Genomic DNA, 20,680 nt, shown 5'->3' with positions numbered 1-20,680 from the left:
CAAGGATTCCTCAAAGGAGTCCTAACAGCAGATAAGGGGCCTTCAGCTCAAAACAGAACTTGCAGGCCCTTGCGCACTGTAAATATACACACACACACACACACACACACACATACATTGCTGCAAATAGTGGTGCCAATACAAGTCTGTCAGGCCCTTCTTCCCTCATCCCCTCCCTCCTACTACTTCCTCTTCTCACACCTGACCAGACCCCAGTGGCCCATTTCTCCCCCCACATACCATCTTCCTTGGCACATACCCCCGTGCCCTCAGACCAGCTGGCTTGTGATTAAAATGGACCAAGCTAGGAAGTGCCAGAGAGAGTGAAGCCTATTGTATCGAGTTTCCTTGGCCTTTTATAGGGACACACCAGGAACCCAGAGAAGCAGTAGCCTGAGAACCTGTAGGCCTGTGTCCTCCAAACCTGGCTCACTCACCCATGGGTTGAAGCAAACCCCTTAGGTCTCTGGATCCCCTCTGAGGTTGGCTCAGGGGATCTCTCAGGTCTCTCAATTCTGAACGTTTGAAAGTTCCCTGATTCTATTGTCAGAACCACTGGGGGGCACTTAGAAGCCTGCTAATCTGAACCTGTTAAAGCAATTCCTCAAGCCCCTTGGTTGTACCTTTTCCTCAATTTCCTTCTTTGTTAATTTTGACATAAAAGCAGTTTTTGAGAATTTTATCAAAATAATAAAACATTAGGCTGGGCGCAGCGGCTCATACCTGTAATCTCAGCACTCTGGGAGGCTGAGGCGGGCAGATCACTTGAGGTCAGGAGTTCGAGACCAGCCTGGCCAACATGGTGAGACCCCCATCTCTACTAAAAGCACAAAAATTAGCCGGGCATGGTGGCGGGCACCTGTAATCCCAGCTACTTGGGAGGCTGAGGCAGGAGAATTGCTTGAACTCAGGAGGTTGCAGTGAGCCAAGATCGCACCACTGAACTCCAGTCTGGCAACACAGTGCCACTCTGTCTCCAAAGAAATAATAATTATAAAACATTTTTTGTATCAAAATTCTATTAATAAGAATTTGAGGACAGACCCTCCAGGAGTGCTCTAGCCCTCTCTAAGGCTGTAGTGGGCCCTATTGAGGGCTTTCTGCAAGCAAGCCAGTGGATGAAAGTGTTACGTCACCCTGAGGTTACACGCAGACAGAAAAAGCAAAGGGTGCTGGCCTCCTCCCACCTCTCACTTCACATCAGCAAACATTACTGAAAACTATTTCTATGTCACCTGCCAAGTTAGCTACTAGGACACCAAGGTAATCATCACTAAACCCAAGGAGCCCACAGTCCAGAAGGAGAAGTCGAAAGAGTCTCCCAGTTAGTAGCAAAATTTTAAAAAGCAGATTTCCTTTTGCTATGGAAGCTGACTGATAAGGACAGCAGGGAAGGAGGGGACTAGAGACACTGTGCGACTCGTTTTTGTGTTCTGGTTAGTCCTGGCCCACTAACACACTGTGCCAAGCCTGACAAGGGACTGTGTCTGCTAGGCCACAACCACCTTCTGCGGCAACTTGGGCAATCTTAGAACTGAACAGGTGACTTGAAGGTGAAGGCTGATGATGGAAAAGACAGCCTCTTCCTTCTTCCTGTGACCAGCACAGCCAGCCATGCAATCCTCTTTAAAATAATTTGACTTTTTAGAGAGTTGATCCTTTCCTTCCATTTAAACAACACTAAATGGTCAGGAATTGAAGCATCTGAACTTCTATGACAACAGTACCACAACCTTCAAGGGTTGTAGGACAGACGTCCCAGGAGCGCTCGAGCACTCCTGCTTTCTGCAAGTTGCGTGTAGAGAAACAATAAGGCTCAGTGAGAGTTTCGGTGCCCTTGGAGTAGTCAACTTCTCTTCTACTGTAAAAAGTGTGTGTCTGATATTAACTTCCCCAGGTGATGGGAGCAAACTTATACAGTGCAAAAGAAATAGAAAAGCTCTTATCAGGCATTCACTGTGAGCTGCCACCACATGAGCCATCTTTACAAAGGCGTCACTGATTGACCAATTCAGAAACTTTCACCTTGGAAACTCCACCCAAATCGGACACTCCTCTTTTTTAACAGAGCAGGCAATGCTCAGAAATAAACAAAGTACTTCCCTCTGTGGCTGCCTCTGGTCAGGCTACTCTGTGCTGCATCTCACCAGCCGCTGAGGAACTGTCTGCCTGCTGACCCACTACTTGTTAGGAATGAAAGCAAGTGAGGACGGTTTCAGGAGTGGAGAGAAGGAGTGGGAGAAATCTCTCCATAGTGAGAGCCTTTTGTGTCACATGAGTTCGGTATATCAGGTTCATCAGCTCATCCTTGAAAACCTCTAACATTTGTTCTTCACTACACAGAAAAGCGTATTGTTTACTGGACTCTAGAAGCAAGCAACTTGCTTGTGGGTTACCAGCAAACATTTTTTATTATGCAGTCACCGTACCACATCCCAAGGACTAAATGAAACGCAGCACACATCACCAGAACATTTCAGATGACCCGGAATAATCCCAGTCCTTGATCTCTAGTGCTTATTATTGGAACATTGTGAATTAAACAAACTCCATGGAAAGATACTCTTCACATACGTTCACCTAGACACATGCAGTCTACGCAAATACACACTGGTTCCATGAAGAACAATCCAAAATAAAAGTGATTCTTTCCTTTCTGGTAAAGAACATTAAATCTATTTTAATTACATAGAAGTACACAGTAATGAAAAGAGGCACCCTAAAAGAACTGAGTTGTAAGCAATAAGGAAAAAATGATATGCAAATTATAGACACAATTTTCATGTTGCATTTAAGAAAGCGTTTTGCTTGGGATTGGTTCTGTATGTGAGTAAGGCAAAGGGCTGTTGTACTCTTTTTCCGACTGGAGCACAATGAAACAAACCACTCAGTAGCAGTCTGCAGCCAGCACACCACCATAAGCCCATCAGAACGGTGGGGATGCAGTTTAGAAGAGAATCAAGAAAGGTCACAGAAAGCATTGCTTTTTGTTGTTTTGTCCTAAAGTTACTGATCTGTAATTGGTCCAGATTTTCCTGATGTTGGGTTTATTGCCACTGAGCTAAATACAATTTATTGATTGAATACCCTAGTCTTAAGTTACCTCTATGTTATGAAGCATCAAATAAATCAGATTACCTATACCACAGGATTTTCCTGAACTGGGTGTAGAATCTAATTTATACCACAAAAGAAACTGGTTTTGAAGTATTAATATCAAAGTACCCCAAGTTCTTTAGTGTGGCACGCCCCATGCCCACAGACATACTGCTACCTCCAGATATGTACAAACACAAAAGCGTAAAAGTTCCATTGGGCATTTTTGTGAGGCAAAAACAAAGAAGCCCAACACACCTTTTGATTTCACATTAGCCTCTCCTCAAACCCATGAAAATGTTTTCTGGTAAGAAACACCAAAATGTGATTCTAATTATTAAAAACCTAGTAAGCCTGTATGATGAACTACTGCGTTTCCCCTACACAGATTCTAATTGAAAGGCAGTGTTAAAACAGGAAGGGTTTTTCTACAGACGAAGAAAACAGGTTACTTGTCCATTGTTGCTGTAATGTCCATTCAATGAACATACATTAAATAGGCCAAACCAAAAACAAAACTTCAGCAGCTTCAGCCTCTCACAGGGGCAGAAGGCTTTCTACCTGGGTACTGGTGGAATAGTGAAATGAATAAAGTGTACAATAAATGCAGCGATGGGAAAAATAACTGGGGTAGACGGATAAATCATCCTGCCTCCCAATGGTGGCAAACTTTACAACAACTTTTCAGAAGCAACAAACCGCAGCACCACAGTCTTTACAGATATATAGACATGCATACACACAACTACTGGGTAGCCCAGCAGTGTGTTTACAAACATCCACCGCCCTGCATTTACAATACTGCAAAACCGGCCAGAAAGCTGGGAGGGTGCTGCTCTTAGATATCCTCTCTGCACTGTCAAACACAGAAGGTCATTTTGCCTGGTTTGCTTAGTTCTTCCTCTCCCTGCATCACAGGAGTTTTCTACTTTGGGATTGCTCAACTTTCATATGGATCAGAGTAAAATAACTATTCAGCAACTTTATTCACCTAGGTTAAAAAAAAAAAAAATTCATTGTGCAATGCCTAGGAAAAGCTGACACCAGGACTGCCTCTCCGACAGCACTTGCAATTACAATCAGACGAGGGGGAAAAAAATCATGTCTGATCAGACCCAGAGAGTCCTTTAAAAAAATGAAGAAAAAGATTCTATCGCAGCTGGGACTGAAGAACTTTTTTTCTAAGAAGACCACCCCTCGGGGACAAAAGTTACATTTCAGTCACATGTTGGGTGTAGGAATAGGGAGCAGGTTTTTGGGGGTTTTTTTAAGCGCACTAATTACGGGGGTGTTTTACAGTTCTGGAGACAATCCGGGTTGCTCCTGACCAATTGTGACCGGCATTTCATTGTCAAAAAGCAAGAGGGTGGGGGCCGAGGAGCCGGCAGGGGCTCGGCGGTGGGGAGTAGCAAGGTTACGCTAAAGGGTACAGCCGCCGCCGCGAGCTGCATCTCCTTCCCTCGCGCCCCAAATAATTTACTGCGAACAGAGCAACTGCAACAGCCCGCTCTGAGGAGCCCAGCACGACTGCCCTGGCCGGTGCAGCTCAGGGTTTCCACCACGGAGAGGGAAGGGAGAAGATTTTTACCTTAATGCTACACTGAGCAGGAGTCTCAGACATGTCTCACAGCGAGAGAGATCAGGAAGTTCTCAGGTTTTTTCCACTTTCCTTTCCTCTCCCCAACCCAGAAAGGCTCCACGGCCAGCCGGACGCGGTCATTTAAGAAGTTTCTTCCAGCATCTCTCCCGGCAGCCGCCCCGGGGGTCTGGAGCGCGCGGGGCGGGGCGGGGCGGCCGGCGGAGTTGGGCGCGCGGGGCGGCGGGGGCGTGGGAGCCGGGCCCGAGCGCGGCGGCGGGGTCTGCAGGTCGCGGCGCGGCGCGGGGACCCGGGACGCAGCCCGGCCAGCCTCCCGGTCTCTCCTCCCACCCGCAGCCGGCGCCCCCGCCCCCCGCCCTCCCGCCGCTCTCCCTCGCTCTCTCGAATGTTTTCCTTCCTGGAAGAGAGAAACTGAAAGGCAGAACTGAGAAAGCTCTTTGCTCATTGATCTTGAGAGTTTCAGTGCAGAAACTGACGTGAATTCCCAGCACTGAGCTCTGCCTCTTAAAGGAGCCACCAGGAAATAAAAGCTCGGGTTACAGCCCGGCATCGGGGAAATAAAAGCCGCGCGGGGGAGGGGCGGCCGCGGGGGCGCGGGCGGAGGAAACCCGGGGAGCGGGGCCGCGCGAGGCCGCGGCTGCTAGCGGGGCGAGCGGCGCAGCCCCCCAGGCCGGCCCCCGGTGCGGGCGCCCGCCCTCCACGCCGCGAGACCTCCCGCTGGCGGAGCCAATTTCCGGGCTTAAGGAAGACACCTTTAAAAAACGTTACATCGTGGCCCCAGACACCACAAAACAGGTTTTATTAAACTCCTCCCACCTCCCCTGGCTCCATCTCTTGGATACATCGATTTGCACAAGGGTTTTGAAACGTTTCCCTAAGCGCAGATGCAACGAAAGTAATTATCTATGAAGGGCCATTCCGGTAAGGACGCGGAATCCGAAGGAGGAAATAAAACAATAGCCTTTGTTCTGCTTCTCGACCGCTGCCTCTTTAAGAGAATCCACCAGGAAATGGGAGATCGGGTTACAGCCTGCACACGGGGAAATGTGGGGAGAGCGGGCGCCCGAGCGCGACGCCGGAGACAAAGCCGGGGCGGCCGCGCTGCAGACGCTGGGGGACCGCCGGGCGGGGGGATTCCCGGGGAAGGTGGGCGCCCCGGAAAGAGGTGGCGCCGCGCGCCCGCTTGGGGATGCGGCGGCCGCGGGCGCTTCCCCAGCCGAGCACGCGCTCCGGGACGGGAAGGTTGCAGGGCAGTTATCAAAGGCAGCTGAGTTCCTTTTCCTGACCTCCCCCTCCTGTTTCGAAATCTACTGCCCTTTTAAAGAAATAGCGGCCGCCACCAACCGAAATAGGTGACTCGACTACAAACTTGGCAGGACGTGTTCCTGCAGATAATACCCCTCCCCAGGACCGCTTCTGTGAAACCGTCATTGGCCGGTTGATTGGATGGCCCTGGGATCCTGCAGGGGGAGGAATATTTGGTTGGAAAAGCAGTTGAGGGTGGTTGAGGCCGTTGGGACTGAGGGGTCTAGCCTTGAGCACAAGTGGTCTGATTACTTTATTATTTTTATTATTATTTACAGTCTCTTAAATTGCCCTGAAGTGTCCACCACAAAAAACTGAGAACATTATCATTATACTTAAATTCTAACCTTGTTAACACATATATGGGGGTTTAATATGTGGATGTGTAATGTAAAACGAAATTTGTTGTAATTTCGTCTCTATTGAGTAATATATTAAATATGGTATAAATATGTATATACCCATATATGTTACCTGCACCGAACCAGGACACATTTCCCCGAGTCTCCCCACCCTACAGATTTTGCCTACCCACTTTTCTTCACCTCTCCATATTATGAAATGTGTTCAGACTTGTATACACAATACTTTTGTTCACACATTGATCAGATCACTCCGAACGAGGCTAGGGTGGGAAAGAGTGCTGTTGCTGGGATGGTGGGAACTGGTTTTTGTGAGCCTCCAGGAACCTGAACAGTGTTTGTCAACTGGTAGTCCTACTCTCCAAGAGATCTCAGTCTTGTCCACACCGACTCCTCTGCCTTTGACCACCCCCTTCTTCCCTTTAACAAATCTGTATTCTTTTGCTTTTCATAATTGATGTTGCAGACATTGGTTCAGATGTCCCATTGCTGGGTTATGTCTTCTACATCACTTAGCAATGTGATCCCTGACAACTCAGTTACTAAGCTTCTGTAAAATGGGGAGAAATAGTACCTAGCTTATAAGATTATCTTATTAAATCAGAAAATATATACAAATGCCTCCTTAGCAGAGAGCAGCACAATATATGTGCTCAGTTAAAGTTGGCTACAATTATTATTTAAGCCCAGGACTAAATTAGTTCTTGACTTTTCTTCCTAACTCCTCCTCAACGTCTACAAGTGATTCATAGAAGTAGTAGTTTGAAGTAAACTGTTTGTGGTTCCAAAGCAAAAAACATAGTTGACAACTGTAGCAAAAGCTACATTTAGACCAGGGGTTGCCAGTCTCTGTAAAGGGCCGTGTTGTAAATGCCTTAGTCTTTGTGGGCCGAGAGACAAAATTGAGAATGTCAGGTAGATACTTACATAACATGACGAGAAAAAAGTTCACAGTTTTTTATTTTATCAATTCAAAGTGTAATAATACAATTTTAATACAGGTATACTAATGAAAGGCATGGAATTCTTTTGGGGGGAAATAACATTTCACTTGGTGTTCAAAGTGTTCTTTCATAAAAATTGACTGCAGATGTTCATCTATTAATGCTGATTTTTTATGAGATTTTATGTACTTCATTTTTGAAATGTCTTTCTACCCAGACAGGTACTGCCAAAGACTGGTATCAACCCATGAGCACGTGATTTTACTTGAGTGTATTCATTGCTTAGAAGGCATTTCTAAAATTCTATTAGAATTCTATAAAATCTCTTGATATTTCCCCTTTAGGATGCCATTACATTGCAGATTAATCACTTCCAGTTGAAGGTTAAATGGAAGCTTCTCAGTTGCACAGTTAAGTAAATTTTAAATATGAAAATTTCCTTTGCACTTGCATTGAAATTCAAAAAACACTGTTGGTACTGTAGTTTGAGTTCAGAAAAACATAACTGCTGCAAATTTGTGTTGGAATGGAGATCTTGCTTCTTGTTTTAACTTTTGACAGCATGAGAAGTGTGTAAAACAGCTTGACATTATTTGTGATTCAAACAATGTTAGTTGTGTCAAAATGATTTTACTGCAGTTTTAAGTTTTGCATGCAAGCCCTATTTTGCCTTGTAGTTTTAGGTTAAATTCATAAAGAAACATTATCAAGTCTGTAGTAAAAGCTTATTGGCAGAGCCATTCGGCATTCAATAATAGTGGTTGAGGGAAGTTCTTCTCATTCATTCATTTCCATTTGTCGCTTGTTTCTCTGTTCCTTGTTTTCTGAGAACTTCTTTTGGGTAAATTGGATTTTTTTTTTCATATTCCATTTAAATTATTAGATTGTCTTTTTAGATTTTCTTCTTTATGTTAAATATGGGGGTTGCTTTAGAAATTACAATTTGCGTATGTTATTATCACAGTCTACCTTTAAATAATATGCTGTTTTATGAATCTGTTAAAAAGTTACAGTGTAATTCCATTTATCCCTCTTCCATCCTCTGTATTGTTGTCTTATATTTTACTTCTACATGTTATAAAATTCATTTTACCTTATATTTTTATGGTATTTAGAAATTTGTAAATATATGCATATAATGAATGTATTAAAATATGTCTCTCTTTAATTTGCCCAGATATTTATCCTTTCTAGTACTTTTTTAATCCTTCTTGCAGATCTGCTTTTCCATCTGGTATCTTCCCTTTGGCCTGAAGAACTTCGCTCAGCATTGCCTGTGTGCTGTTTGTTGGAGAAGCCTCTCAGCTTTTGTCTGCCTCTAAATGTCTTTATTTCACTTTTGAAGGGTATTTTTACTGTATGTAAAATTTTATGTTGACATTTTCTTTTCTTTCAGCACTTTAAACATGTCATTCATCTTCTGACTTGATATTTTGATTAAAAAAATCACTTGTAGTTCATATTTTGGTGCCCCGTGTACAGTGTTTTTTCTGTAGCTGCTTTGAAGATCTGCTCTTTAAATTTGTTTTTCAGAATTTTGACTATGATGTACACAGGAGTGGTTTTCTTTGCATTTATCATTTATTCTCCTTGATGTCAGCTGCAGTTATTGGACCTGTGGGTTGGTATCTTTCATTAGTTTTAGAAAATTGTCACTGCCGGGCCAGTGGCTCACGCCTGTAATCCCAGCACTTTGGGAGGCCGAGGTGGGCGGATCACGAGGTCAGGAGATCGAGACCCTCCTGGCGAACACGGTGAAACCCCGTCTCTACTAAAAATACAAAAATATTTGCCAGGCGTGGTGGCAGGCACCTGTAGTCCCAGCTTCTAGGGAGGCTGAGGCAGGAGAATGGTGTGAACCTGGGAGGCGGCGGAGCTTGCAGTGAGCGGAGATCGTGCCACTGCACTCCAGCCTGGGCGACAGAGCGAAACTCCATCTCAAAAAAAAAAAAAAGAAAATTGTCATTTATTATCTGTTTGAATATTTTTACACCCATTCTGTTTGTTTCCTTTTTTATCCTTAATACAAGTATTAGGCCATATATTATTGTTCCATGTATCTCAAATACTCTGTTTTATCCCTTTGTATTTCTTTTTTTTTTTTTTTTTTTTTGAGATCAGCTTAGGCTGGTCTCGAACTTCTGGTCTCAAGCAGTCCTCCTGTCTTAGCTTTCAAAGTGAGATTACAGTGCTAGCCACCACACCTGGCTTGTTTCAATTTGAATGCTTTCTACTTATTTCTTTTTAAGTTTCCTTCCTCTGATTTTTTCCAATTTACTGTTAAGCCTATGTAATCCTCTTTTGTTTTGTTTTGTTTTGTTTTGTTTTGTTTGAGATGGAGTCTCGCTCTGTCGTCCGGGCTGCAGTGAAGTGGCGCTATCTCGGCTCACTGCAATCTCTGCCTCCCAGGTTCACGCCATTCTCCTGCCTCAGCCTCCCTAGTAGCTGAGACTACAGGCACCTGCCACCATGCCCAGCTCATTTTTTTGTATTTTTAGTGGAGACGGGGTTTCACTGTGTTAGCCAGGATGGTCTCGATCTCCTGACCTTGTGATCCGCCCGCCTTGGCCTCTCAAAGTGCTGGGATTACAGGTTATTCATTATTTACTTTCTTGCTCTGTCTCCCAGGCTGGAGTGCAATGGCACAGTCTCAGCTCACTGCAAACTCCGCCTCCCGGGTTCACGCCCTTCTCCTGCCTCAGCCTCCCGAGTAGCTGGGACTACAGGTGCCTGCCACCATGCCCAACTAATTTTTTTTTGTATTTTTTTTAGTAGAGATGGGCTTTCACCGTGTTAGCCAGGATGGTCTCGATCTCCTGACCTTGTGATCTGCCTGCCTTGGCCTCCCTAAGTGCTGTGATTACAGGCGTGAGCCATGGCACCTGGCCCATATTTTCCTTTTTTATGTGTATCTGTGTGTTTCCATATTTTTTGACCATGTGCTGGACATTTTTATGTAGAAATACAGTAGACAATTAAATTTAAAAATTAAAAATTAAATTTAAAAAATGTCTTCCAAGAAGGAAGTTGGGGCTCAGTTGATATGATCTGGAGTTGGGCTGGGTTTGGGTTGTGATTCAAGTTTAGTTTGATTCAATTTACCATAGGCTTCAAATATTTTGAAGGCAAGATTAGGATTTTTCCTATAAGCAGATACCGTCTTAGAGCTGTTACTCTCACCTGATTGGTGTCCTCCTTAGCTTCGGGTCTTAGGGGAAGATCTTTGTGCTCCTGCTGTCTCCTCCCTGCACCAGTCTTTCTTAGCTGACGGCCTGGAGTGCTTGGGGATTTTCTTTCAGCTCTCTTGCCCCTCTACAAGTCTTTCTTAGCTGAAACCCCAATGTGTCTCTGAAAGTTTTCATAACTCTTTATTGCCCTTGTTTTTGTGGTCCTACCCCGGGAGTTAGTGAATATCAGTGAGAAATAATTGCGAGGTAGTATGGTTTTGCTCTGTGCCTATGGCTTCTGTGGATTCTAACCTGTCACATCAGCCACACACTTTAAAATGTGTTAAAAGTTAGGCTGCTTTCTCCTTACCGTTAATTATGGTGATTCCTCCTCTTTCCATTTCAGTCAGGGATGAGAACTGTGGCTCTTTCCTCTCATATGAATGATTGTCGCTTTCTGAAGGTTAGTTCACCTATGTTTCTTTGTGCTGTCATATCTGTGATTTTTTTAAACTATAATTATTTAGATTATCTGGTTTGTTTTGGGTGTTAGAGAGTGAATTACGATCTCTTAGGATTTTCTACACACAAACCTGTATGTCTAACCTTTATTCTCCAAAAAGAGTGATGGGGAGGGGCAAAGAGTGGGGAAGGATGAACATTTAAGAACATGTGGAAGTGCCGGGCGTGGTGGCTCACGCCTGAAATCCCAGCAGTTTGGGAGGCCGAGGTGGGTAGATCACGAAGTCAGGAGTTCAGGAACAGCCTGGCCAAAATGGTGAAACCCCGTCTCTACTGAAAATACAGAAATTAGCCGGGCCTGCTGGCGGACGCCTGTAATCTCAGCTACTTGGGAGGCTGAAGCAGAGAATTGCTTGAACCTGGGAGGCGGAGGTTTCAGTGAGCCGAAATCATGCCACTGCACTCCAGCCTGGGCGATAGAGCAAGACTCTGTCGCAAAAAATAAATAAATAAATAAATAAACAAACGTGGAAGTGGATGCATTTTATTTGAGAATTTGTAGTCGTTATCATATAATGTTATATTTGAAAAATGAAAGTAATTGCATGCTAAACAATACAAACTGCAAAAGCAGATACCATGGCTATATCTATGCCAGACCAGAAATTCCTCAACCTAATGGGCATGTTTCCTTAAGAAGGGTCTCTCATAACTGATGAAAAGGGAGAGAAGAGGAGAAGTGTGTATGCTTATCCAAGTAAGACATGGAGTTTCAAATATTGAGAATTAGTGCCCTAAGCTATATGTTTCCTTTATTATACAGTCATCATACAATCAGAGCAGAAGTGTGTGTGTGTGTGTGTGTGTGTGTGTGTGTGTGTGTGTTCTGCTTCTTTGATTACGTGCTGACTAACATCATAAAATATATTTAAGGCAGCCATTTGGGAAGAGGAGATGAATGTAAAGTGGGTGAAACAAATGACAAACTAGAACTCAAAAGCATGAAGTGGATCTCGTGAGAGTGGACCAAAACCCATGTTAATTCTCATTGCCTCTGACCTTGATGGCCTGGGTGTTCTCTACAAGCTGGGGTCCTTTGCCATGGAACTAAACACCCACATACCTGGCCCAGGAGTTGCAGAAGCTGAAGAAGGATCATCTCAAATGTGGAGTCGTTGCAGCCCCAGTCACTGGCTCGTTCCCATGAGGTGAGCCAGCACTTAAATGACCATGTGCATGAGCTAAAAAATGTTTGCTGCTTTGTATCTACCCTCCAAATCACTCCAGACTCTCTCCCTGTGGCCCACCATAACTGGAATCATAAAGGGAATTCTGGGAATGTAGTTCAACCTAGCCAAGTTGTCACATTATAAAGTCACTGCATATACTAATCAACTTTCCATCAGCCCACTCTTTGGCACCTATATTTTTAGAATATTTCACAATTTTTGTCACATCTTTTTGTACCTGACCTTCAAACTACTGTCTTCCATATGTTTTCTCTCTATGGCTTCGCCACCTTTCTTACCAACGCCACCATATTGTTAACCTTCGAATTAATGAACCTCAAAATAAGTTTTGACATATTGATCTCTTCTATGCTTCATATATTGCCTGTTGCCAACTTTTTCTGTTTTATTCACAGATTCTCCTCTATATTTCCAGTTAGTAACAATTTTCTGGTTTGGATTCTTGCCATGTCCCTTTTTCCACCACCAAACTTGTGTAGTTCAGCTATTTTCACTATTGAATCTTTCATCTCTGCTAAAACACTGTATTAGGTTTCTCTAGAGAAACAGAATCAATAGGATATAGATGGATGGATAAATAGATATATAAGAGGAGATTTATTATGGGAATTGGTTTGTGCAATTATGGAGATTAAAAAGTCCCACGATGTGCCATCTGCAAGCTGGGGAACCAGGAAACTGGTGGTATCGTTGAGTCTAAGTCCAAGGGCCTGAGAAGCAGAGGAGCCAATGGTGTAACTCCCAGTTTAAGGCTGAAGGTCTGAGCACTAGGAGCTTCAATGTCTGAGGTCAGAAAAAGACGGATGTCCCAGCTCAGGAAGAGGAAGACAGAATTTGCCCTTCCTCCACACTTGTGTTCTATTAGGGCTCTCAGTGGGTTGAATGATGCTTACCCACATCAGTGAAGGCAGTATTTTTACTCGGCCTATTGATTCCAATGCTAATCTCTTCCAGAAATACCCTCGCAAACACATCTAGAAGTACTATTTTACCAGCTACTCGGCCATCTTGGCTCAGTCAATTTGACACATAAAATTAACCATCACAATCCTTACTTCATTATTCCAATTTCTATTTTTAGTCCTTGTTCATATTAAAATTCAAAATTCACACACACACACACACACACACAATGAAACCATTTGTTTTCTGTTAAGTAGTACCTGAAAACTACATTTTTCATGAATTTTTCTCACATTGCTATAAATAGAAGGTATCCAGAAGACAAGCAGGCAGTATTGCTGGAGTGGATTGATTGTGTAAGATCCCTTCATTAGGACCTGGGAGGGTCTCCTTTTATCAAAGCTTTAAGAAATGCATTGTTGCTGGGTGGGTTGGTGCACATGTGTAGTCCCAGTTACTCAGGACACTGAGGTGGGAGGATCGCTTAAACCCATGATTTTAAGGCTGCAGTGAGCTATGATTTTGGCACTGCACTCCAGCCTGTGCAAGAGTTAGGGCCTCATCACTAGAAAGAAAAGAGAAAGCCAGGGACAGAGAGAAAAGAAAGAAAGCAAGAAAGGAAAGGAAAGCGGGGGAGGGTAAGAAGAGGAGAGGGGAAAAGAGGGAGACAAAGAAAGGAAGAAAGACAAAGAGAAAGAAAGCATTGCTGAAGCAAACACCAGAATCCTTTTGAAGTTCTATAGTAGCCATTCTCTGTAAGACATTAATGTTGCCATCATCCGACAATTCACTGGGGATAGTGGGCTACTGGAGTGAGAGGCACCAAGTGACATCACGTAACCATCTTTACTGCTAGGGACAAGAGAAACGTGGTTGTAATAATGGACAGCAGAACTAAAGTGATAATCCGAATGGTTTGACATTTGGTGTTGGCTAATTTATTTTGATATCCCTAGAATTAAGGTCAAGGTGAGGAGATCACTTGAGGTCAGGAGTCTGAGACCAGCCTGGCCAACATGGTGAAACCCCGTCTCTACTAAAAAAAACAAAAAATTAACCAGGCGTGGTGGCGTGGGCCTGTAATCCCAGCTAGTTGGGAAGCTGAGGCAGGAGAATCACTGGAACCTGGAAGGTGGAGGTTGCAGTGAGCCGAGATCGGGCCACTGCACTCCAGTCTGAGAGACAGACCGAGACTCTGCCTCAAAAATAAAATAAAATAAATAAAATATAAAATGAGAAACTAAAATGATGGGTTACTAAAGTCTTACTCAATTTATATACACAAAAAAGTTCTAGGTGTGGAGAAGAGAAGTCTGAGTTAAATTCCAGAGCAGTCCTGGATCCTCAGCTGATTGCTGCACCTGACCCAGTCCATAGACACAGAGCCTCTTGAATCAAAGGGAAGCAAGGCCTCTTGAGGAAGAATGCTGCTAGACTGCAAAAAATGTATTGTAAATCTTACTATCCTTTCCCAAAGGGATCTGTGGCCACTTATCAGTGTGATTGTACCTTGTGGGAGGGGAAATAAGTAGAATTTGGGAGGATTGCTGCACACTAGCACTGTTCCTAGAAACCCAAGATGTCACTGTGGTACGCCAGTCACAGTAGGGCCTTAAGAGGTCAGGAAATAAGTGGAGGTTTTGGCCTGAGTTCAACTCATAGTGGGTCTGGTGGATACCTGAATCCTATGATTATTTTCCCAGTTCTAAAATGCAGAGGTGGAATTCACATATTCAGCAAATGGCAGATTCCCCAAATTGATTCCACAAATTATGGGCTGTATTAGTCTGTTTTCACACTGCTGATAAAGACATACCCGAGTCTGGGTAATTTATAAAGAAAAAGAGATTTAGTGGACTCACAGTTCCAGAGTGTGGCTGGGGAGGCCTTACAATCATGGAAGAAGATGAAAAGCATATCTTACATGGCAGCAGACAACAGAGAAAATCTGAACCGAGCAAAAGTGGTTTCCACTTATAAAACCATCAGGTCTCATGAGACTTATTCACCATGAGAACAGTATGGGGGAAACTGCCCCCATAATTCAGTTGTCTCCCACTGGGTCCCTCCCACAACATGTGTGAATTATTGGAGCTACAATTCAAGATGAGATTTGGGTGGGGACACAGTTAAACCATATTATGGGCGGTAAGGGATTTTATGATAGAAAAGTCCAGGAAGGAGTCCCTAGAACTGTGCCTACCTGCTAAAATAGTAAATCAAAGGCAGTAGAGAATTCTTGGAGGGAATGCAGAGAATGTGCTACAATAAAAGGCTTGAAGGATGGATGGTAAAGATTATAACTGCTTTTAATTGTTAGGGCCAGCACTACCCCTCCACTGTCCTATTTCGAGCCTTTATCAACCCTGAAGCTCTCTGTCATAATCTAGTCTGAAAAGACATTGATTGCATCTCAATTCCACAAGTTATTATTCTACTCAATTATGGTGATGCTACGCTGTTGACTGGACTGGATAAGCAAGAAGTAGCAAATAGCCAGAGGACGAGAAATCAACTCCACCAAAGTTTAGGAGCCCTCCACTTCAGTGACTGCCTCGTCTGATCTGGGACATGGTCAAGATAACTGTTCAAAAGTGAAGAACGAGTTGCTGCATCTAGCCCTACCCCAAAGAAAGAAGCTCAACTGCTAGTGGACTTCCAGTTTGCAGTGGAGCCTAACACAAGGGAAGGCTCTTCAACAGGTCCACGCTGCGTGCCAGCTCCTCTGCCCCGGGGCCCTTTGATACAGAAGATCCACTGATACTTGAAATGTCTCTGACAGATTGGGATGCTGTGCGGACCTTTGGCTGGACCCTATCTGTGAGGTATAGTATAGACCTTTAGGACTGGGAAGCAAAGCTATGTGCCATCTTCTAAAGATTAACTTTCTCTTTTTAATAAATAGCTTCTCATTTGCTACTGAACTCTAGAAAAGACTGAATGCTTGACTTTGGACTACCAAGTTGTTATGCAATATGAACTCCCCATTATGAACTAGATGTTGTTTGACCCACTAAGCCACAGGTTGGGCGGCCACAGCAGCACTCCAATATAAGTGGAAATAATATATCCAAGATTGGGCTTATGTAGGTCCCAAAGGCATAAGTAAGCTGCATGCGTAACTGGCTCAGATTCCTATGGCTCTTATTCATATTAAATTGCCTTCTCTCTCTCAGTCCACACCCGTGGCCTCGTGGGAAGTTCTCTATGTCCACTTTACTAAGGAAGAGAAAATTCAGGCCTGATTACAGATGGTTTTTCAAGGCATGCTGGCACCACCTAAAAGTGGACAGCTGCAGCACTGCAGGCCCTCGAGGGGCACCCTAAGGTACAGTGCTTAAGGGAAATTCTTCCCATGGGCAAAACTGAATATGGATTTTTTTCGGCCTGCAATGCTCCTGGAAAAACAATCCTTTCTGAACTTGCAAAATGCCGTATTCACCCTCGTGGTATTTCACACCACATTGCTTCTGACCAGGAAACTAATTTTATGCCAAGCCAATGATAGCAATGGGCTAGAACTCATCAAGTCCACTGGGCTTGTCATGTTCCTCATCACTTTTAGGTAGTTGGTTGATAGGATAGTGGGTGGCTCTTTGGAGACTCAGCTGTGGTACCAGCTGAGTGGCAACATGTTGCAGGGCTACAGTAGTGTCTTCCAGGAGGCATTTTTTTTTTTTTTTTTGGTAGGGAGTTTCGCTCTTGTTGTCCAGGCTGAAGTGCAATGGGGTGATCTCAGCTCACTGCAACCTCCACCTCCCAGATTCAAGTGATTCTCCTCACTCAGCCTCTCAAGTAGCTGGAATTACAGGCACGCACCACCACATCTGGGTAATTTTGTATTTTTAGTAGAGACGGGGTTTCACCATGTTAGCCAGGATGGTCTCGATCTCCTGACCTTGTGATCCGCCCGCCTCGGCCTCCCAAAGTGCTGGGATTACAAGCTTGAGCCACCGCGCCCGGCCACCAGCTTTGTTATCTGCTGTTTTAAAGGTTTTAGTTCCCAAAGGAAGGGTGCCTCTACTGGGAACACAACAGCAATTCTATCAGACCAGAATCTGAGACGGTAATGGGGCCATTTTGAGCTCCTTATGCCTCTGAACCTACTGGCAAAAAAAAAAAAAAAAAAAAAAAAGGCCGGACGTAGTGGCTCACGCCTGTAATGCTAGCACTTTGGGAGGCCATGGCGAGCAGATTACAAAGTCAGGAGATCAAGACCATCCTGGCTAACACGGAGCAACCCCGTCTCTACTAAAAATACAAAAAATACCCAAAAACAAACACAAAAAAACATTAGCTGGGCGTGGTGGCGGGTGCCTGTAGTCCCAGCTGCTCGGGAGGCTGAGGCAGGAGAATGGCGTGAACCCGAGGTGGAGCTTGCAGTGAGCCAAGATTGTGCCACTGCACTCCAGCCTGGGCAACAGAGCTAGACTCTGTCTCAAAAAAAAAAAAAAAAAAAAAAAAAAAAGGGTAAGGGGAAGGTGCGGCTTACTCTCCTAGCTAGCATAATTGATTCTGATCCTTAAGGAAAAATTGGGTTGCTAGTACATGATGGAAGCAGAGAGGAGGATCACTAGAATTGAACAGGTCCTCTGGGGGCACCTCTTTATACTACTTTGATGAAAAGTTGATAGAAAACTGCAACACCCAATAAAGCAGGACTGCAAATGTTACTGACCCTTCAGGAATGAAGGTTTGGGTCATCCTTCAGGAAATCTGGGGTGCTGTTGAGAGCAAAGAATGCTGAGTGGATAGTGGGAAAAGCAAACTCTAAATACCAGCTATGACCATGTGACCAAATGCAGAAATGAGTTTGGTAGTAGTTATGAGTGTATTTTTATTTGTTATGAATTTATTTAAATATTTATGTATAAACACACACCACCTCTGTTCTTCTTTAGTTTTTTTCTCTCATTCTGCTATCTAACATAACGTATTAACTTTATTCATTAGTATTTAAGTTACAGCATACCAAAGGGGGAATGAGAGTGGGCTAAAAGATAAATGGACATCATCCAAAGATGAATCTCATTTGTGTATCCTTTAGGGCAGCGGTCCCAACCTTTTCGGCACCAGGGACCAGTTTTGTAGAAGACAGTTTTTCTACAGACCAGGGGGTGGGGGGGTGATAGTTTTGGGATGATTCAAGCACATTACATTTATTGTGTACTTAATTTCTATCATTATTACATTGTAGTATATAATGAAATAATTATGCAACTCGCCATAATGTAGAATCAACAGGAGCCCTGAGCTTGTTTTCCTGCAACTAGACAGTCCCATCTGGAGGTGATGGGAGACAGTGACAGATCATCAGGCATTAGATTTTCATAAGGAGCACACAACCTAGAGCCCTTGCATGCTCAGTTCACAATAGGGTTCATGCTCCTGTGAGAGTCTAGTGCCATGACTGATCTGACTGGAGGCAGAGCTCAAGCAATAATGCTAGCTAGCCCACTGCTCACCTCCTGCTGTGCAGCCTGGTTCCTAACAGGCCACAGTCCAGTACTGGTCCATGGCATGGGGTCTAGTTAGAGGCCCCTGCTTTAGGAGACTGGATCAATGTCTTTTTAGGTATATGAAGGCTAGTTCCATTTTAAGTGGAAACATACTTTTGCTATTATCTTTATCTGGAAGTGGTTAAAAGAGGATATATAGTTACCAAATTGAAAAAGGGGGACTATACTGAATTGCTCTGCCATTTTCCAAAATTCCCTTTGTCTTATGATTCTGAATGAGAGTTGGCCAGAAGAGGAGCCTGCATGAAATCTGGAAGGCAGAAGTAGAGTGATGGCTTTCAGAAGTTTCTGGTAGTCAGACATAGTGATGGATGCAGAGGTCCCCATTGGAACCAAGCTTGTCCTCACTCTTCTTAAATTTCATGTTCAGCCCTCAGAGGAAACAGTTTTCCATAAACCTCTCTAAAAGCTGCCTTTCTATAGTCCCATTTGGGCAGCTGGGTATGACTGGCCTCCGGGGTTTCCTTACATGTTTCAACTTGTCACCTGGTGCCAATGTTTTCAGGTGATTCATTACTGACTGCTCAGTAGTATGGTTCATGTAGGAAAGTGTGATAAATGCTTGATTTTTTTTCTCTTTATTTAAATGGTTCCCTATCATCTTCCCAAGGTGATCAACTAGCTTTTCCCCCAAATATCTAAACTCATGAATTGAAACATATTTGATCCGTTTTCAGTCTATTGCAATTAATGCCCTTATTAGTGTTCCAATTGGCCATCCTTGGCCATCTCTCAAGTTTTAATATATAATAGTTTTGTTATTTGCTACATAATATTCTTAAATTTCCATCATTATTTCTCCTTTCACTCATGCATTATTTAAAAATATAGTTTCCTTTTAAATTTTCAAGAGTGTGGGATTATTTATTTTTTATTGGCTCCATATGTTATTGCATTATGTTTCAAAGATTGTTGTTGTTTGATGCCGATATTTCGAACATTGCTAAAGTACCTTATGTCCATGTACAGAGGTCAAAAAATTCTTCTGTAAGGGGCCAGATAGTATTTTAAGCTTTGGAAGTTTCATTCATTTTTTTCACCTTATTAATTTTTTACTTTATATAATTTGTTATCATTGATACCATTTTATTCGATGCATATAAATTTAGAATTTTTATATCTTCTTGGTGAAGTGAGCATTTAAAAATCATTGAGTGTCCCTTTTTATACCTAATCATTTTTTAGTCTGAAAATGTTTATGTTTCTGATAAGAATACAGCCACATTAGCTTTCTTTTAGCTATATCTGCCTATTAAATCCTTTTCTTGTCTTCTAAATTTCAAGCTTTATTTTTTCTAACATTTAGGTGGGTCTCTCCTGAACAACATATAAGTAGATGTTAAAGATATATTATGATATTACTTGCTTTTTGAATGTTGTGATTATAGATTTATTTGGATTTGTTTATACTATATCACTTTGAAATTTCTATTTGTCTCACTTTTTCTGTTTCTCTTTTATTCTTTAGTGGAAGAGACAGTAATGATCAGGAAATATTTCTTGTCTTCCCTACATGACACTTGCATTTAGAGGAGGCAACATGAATGATCCTGGGCAGTAGGAATGAAAGTGACATGTGTCACTTCTGGTCCAAGGCCGAGTTTGAATTTGGGGTCTTCATGTGTTCTTTTATCCTGTTGCAACAACTTAAAACATGCTGCATGGGCCGGGCACGGTGGCTCAAGCCTGTAATCCCAGCACTTTGGGAGGCCGAGACGGGCGGATCACGAGGTCAGGAGATCGAGATCATCCTGGCTAACACGTGAAACCCCATCTCTACTAAAAGATACCAAAAACTAGCCGGGCGAGGTGGCGGGAACCTGTAGTCCCAGCTACACAGGAGGCTGAGGCAGGAGAATGGCGTAAACCCGGGAGCCAGAGCTTGCAGTGAGCTGAGATCCGGCCACTGCACTCCAGCCTGGGCGACAGAGCGAGACTCCATCTCAAAAAAAAAAAAAGAAAAAAAAAAAAACATGCTGAATGGAAAAGCCTTCATCAATCAAGCCCTTCAATGACTATGTGCCGCAGAGTCTCCTACCAACCTGCACTGGTATGTAGCAAGAGTGAGAAATAAA

The 20,680-nt window shown here is 43.5% G+C and overlaps 1 protein-coding gene and 1 long non-coding RNA gene across 4 annotated transcripts in view; one reads left to right on the top strand and one right to left on the bottom strand.

The window, feature by feature from the left end:
* The window catches only part of ETV6 (ETS variant transcription factor 6), a 248,035-nt gene extending 242,864 nt beyond the window's left edge, over positions 1-5,171 (bottom strand). For 2 of the 3 annotated variants that reach the window (XM_015151078.3, XM_077952438.1), the window contains exon 1: positions 4,685-5,171. In XM_015151078.3, the coding sequence (XP_015006564.1) occupies positions 4,685-4,717 (33 nt within the window). In that variant the 5' untranslated portion in view covers positions 4,718-5,171. 3 annotated transcript variants of the gene reach the window in all.
* A 190-nt stretch (positions 5,172-5,361) lies between these two features.
* LOC107000769 (uncharacterized) lies at positions 5,362-8,766 on the top strand. The gene is made up of 2 exons (XR_013400907.1): positions 5,362-5,614; positions 7,649-8,766. It is a non-coding gene; the product is annotated as an uncharacterized LOC107000769 (long non-coding RNA).
* Positions 8,767-20,680: the final 11,914 nt, after the last annotated feature.

Source organism: Macaca mulatta, chromosome 11 (assembly GCF_049350105.2).
Source record: "Macaca mulatta isolate MMU2019108-1 chromosome 11, T2T-MMU8v2.0, whole genome shotgun sequence".
NCBI classification, from domain to species: Eukaryota; Metazoa; Chordata; class Mammalia; order Primates; family Cercopithecidae; genus Macaca; species Macaca mulatta.
Note: the sequence above shows the minus strand (reverse complement) of the source record. Positions and strands in the feature narration are given on the sequence as shown.